This window comes from Durio zibethinus, chromosome 6 (assembly GCF_047325235.1).
Source record: "Durio zibethinus cultivar Kanyao isolate XHJ-2024 chromosome 6, ASM4732523v1, whole genome shotgun sequence".
Lineage (NCBI taxonomy): Eukaryota > Viridiplantae > Streptophyta > Magnoliopsida > Malvales > Malvaceae > Durio > Durio zibethinus.
This window is the reverse complement of record NC_143167.1, coordinates 14,737,170-14,739,962: the sequence shown is the minus strand read 5'-3', so window position 1 is coordinate 14,739,962 and position 2,793 is coordinate 14,737,170. Positions and strand designations below refer to the sequence as shown.

General features: G+C 32.9%; 1 protein-coding gene across 1 annotated transcript; it reads left to right on the top strand.

Annotated features, from left to right (window-relative positions):
- The first annotated feature begins 843 nt into the window (after nt 1–843).
- On the top strand, nt 844–2,314 carry LOC111284766 (uncharacterized). Its single transcript, XM_022873691.2, has 4 exons — nt 844–1,213; nt 1,313–1,613; nt 1,704–1,781; nt 1,879–2,314. The coding sequence occupies exons 1-4, from the start codon at nt 1,014–1,016 to the stop codon at nt 1,945–1,947; spliced, it is 648 nt and encodes a 215-aa protein (XP_022729426.2). The 5' UTR covers nt 844–1,013; the 3' UTR covers nt 1,948–2,314.
- Nucleotides 2,315–2,793: the final 479 nt, after the last annotated feature.

Genomic DNA, 2,793 nt, shown 5'->3' with positions numbered 1-2,793 from the left:
GTTCTTGGCAATGCATATCCAAAACTTTACAATTAATTCTAAAATTATTTAACAATTTAGACTCTATATATATCAATAATAGTAAGATCTTTCTATAAACATAAAGAGATTTTTGGCAATTCACATACAATTTACACAAAGATTTTTGAAATTAATTTTTGAATACTACATTTATGTTCTGGAAACATATTTTCAGAATGTGTAAATTTAAGGTTAAAATCAGCTTATCCAACTATATGGTCTGAAATATTTGTTGCTGCAAGTATTTTTCCCAAGTTCACTTTTCATTTTGGTAATGTACAAAATACTACAAATACTTTTACTTTGGTTTAGGATGAAAGGTTACAGAAACAAAAAAAAAAAAAAAAGAGACAAAAAGAAAAGAAAATGAGAAAGGAAGATGATGATGAAGTGCATATAGAGAATAGAAATGAATTCACTAACAGATATTTAGTTAAATGTTTAATAAAAATATTGAGGTGTATAAAACATAAATTTGGTTGTTAATACTCCCAAAAATCTTTGTTTAGCTAGTATTTTTTTTTTATTTTAAAACTTTTAATCTACTTTTAAACATCTCTACCCAATTACATATTTGACTAACAATAACATTACATGCTTAAGTTTTATTGAATCGATAACCTTCAAATGTAAGATCCAATGATATGTTAACTGATTAAATGGATAAAAAATCAAAATGTGACATAAAAGCAAAAAGAAGTGAGCGGCTTTATTTAGCTAATTTTTTGCTTTTTTCTGTTTTTTTATTTTTTTGTTATTTTATTTTATTTATTTATTTATTTTGTGAAATGAATAAAAGGAAAAAGAAACAAAATAGGGCGAGAAAGCAGAGAGAAGTGAGCGGCTTCATAAAATAAAAAGCGCCGTATTTGATTTTGTTGAGAGAGCAGTGAGCGGCTTCAGAAATCTAGTGTGCTGCAAGCTTTTTCATTCGGAGGCATTGTTTTTTTGAAGTAATTTTACATTTGTCCGCAGATCTTACAGAGAAAGTAATGGAAATAAAAGGGAAGACGGAGAATAAGGAGAAAGATTTTGTGTTGCAATGGGGAAACAGAAAGAGGCTTAGATGTTTTAATAAACTAAAAAAAGAGCACCGTTTTGGCAACGGCAGCAGCAGCAGGTCAACAACATCAGAGTCTTTACCTTTGCCAAAGATGGAGATGGCTTCACCTGTTGCCAATCGTCTCAACAGGTAAAAAAAATCGTTACCCAAATCCAAATTCTTCCTAATGTAGTAAGTTTATTTGTTTATTGATTACCCAAGACTTAGTTAGAATAACTGTAATCGTAGATCCGGAATTTCTTTTGACTGGAATTCCGATTTGGCAACAAATAAGCAAAGATCGGCATTGACATCGCCAGCCAAGGAAGATAGGTATTATGCAACAAGGGGATCGGGTTCCTTAGGATTGGATGATAATACAAAAGTTTTGATGGATCAACGGGTGAAGGAAGATACAGGGATTGTATGGCCGAGATTGTTCACCACATTATCTAGTAAAGAAAAGGAACAAGATTTCATGGCTATGAAGGGATGTAAGCTTCCTCAAAGGCCAAAGAAAAGGGCAAAGTTGATCCAAAGAAGCATTTTCGTGAGTCACTCTACTATTTTTATAATATTTTTGCTAAGATTGTTATCTTTTCTCATTTATCATTGTTCACCATTGTGTTAGTTTGTGTAGTTGGTAAGCCCTGGGACATGGCTATCAGACCTGTGCCAAGAGAGGTATCAAGTCAGGGAGAAGAAAACTTCAAAGAAGGTAACTTGTTTTGGCTTTTACACCATCTTTTTTTTTTTAATCAAATTATTTATTGTTTTGATCACTATCCTAGTCATTGTTTGCTCCAATCATTCAGAAACCAAGAGGACTGAAGGCTATGGGAACTATGGAAAGTGATTCAGAAAGAGTTGATACAGAGGAATGAATGAAACTCTGTCGCTTTTGGTCGCTTGGAGAGACAATTAGAGATTCAGCTTTTGCCCATATTTTATTTTATTTTGTTGATACCACTGATGAAAAACATTTCGAATTAATTTCAACCTTACAGTTCCAAAATCATAGATCCTATACCCAACAAATGAAGAAAAAACGATGGGTAATCTAAGTGAATGCCATACCAATCCAGAACATCTGAATTTTCAATACCTTGTTCTGGATAGGTCGGAAATCTTTGTTCAGAGATTAGGTTGACACATGCACATGTGGATTGCAATGTAACACACTCAATTTACGTTAAATCATTCTTCGAAGTCACGTTAGCGCTGTGCCGAACGAACACTTCAAAGTTCCAATGCGTGCCCCTCGTATTGTATGTGTATGATTGACTTCGGACGTAACAAATGATAAATAAATTCCATCTTTCAAAATTTTCATTTTCTTTCAATCCTCGGCTTTACTTGGTACGGCGGATGGCAATGGACCAAAGGCCGTTTATTTACAAAATTACTCATCATATTTATGTCTTCATCTTTAGATGGAACAATATAATTTTATTTTCATTTCTCCCATTTTCCACTCTACCATGTTAAAATATGAAAAGAAAATTATTTTTCCTCGACTTCCTATTTATATATCAAGGATGCAAATAGAAAAAAAAAAAAATCATGTTTTCCCTCTTCCTTACTATCCAAAATTTTCTTAAATTTTCCTAGGCAAAGTCTTGTGCAAAAGCTTAATGAATGCATGAGATCCCAGACGCGTAGGAACTCTTTTGCAGCGAGCCTCCACATGCTCCTATCCAATGAGTGACCAGAATTCGTTTGAGAGAGGA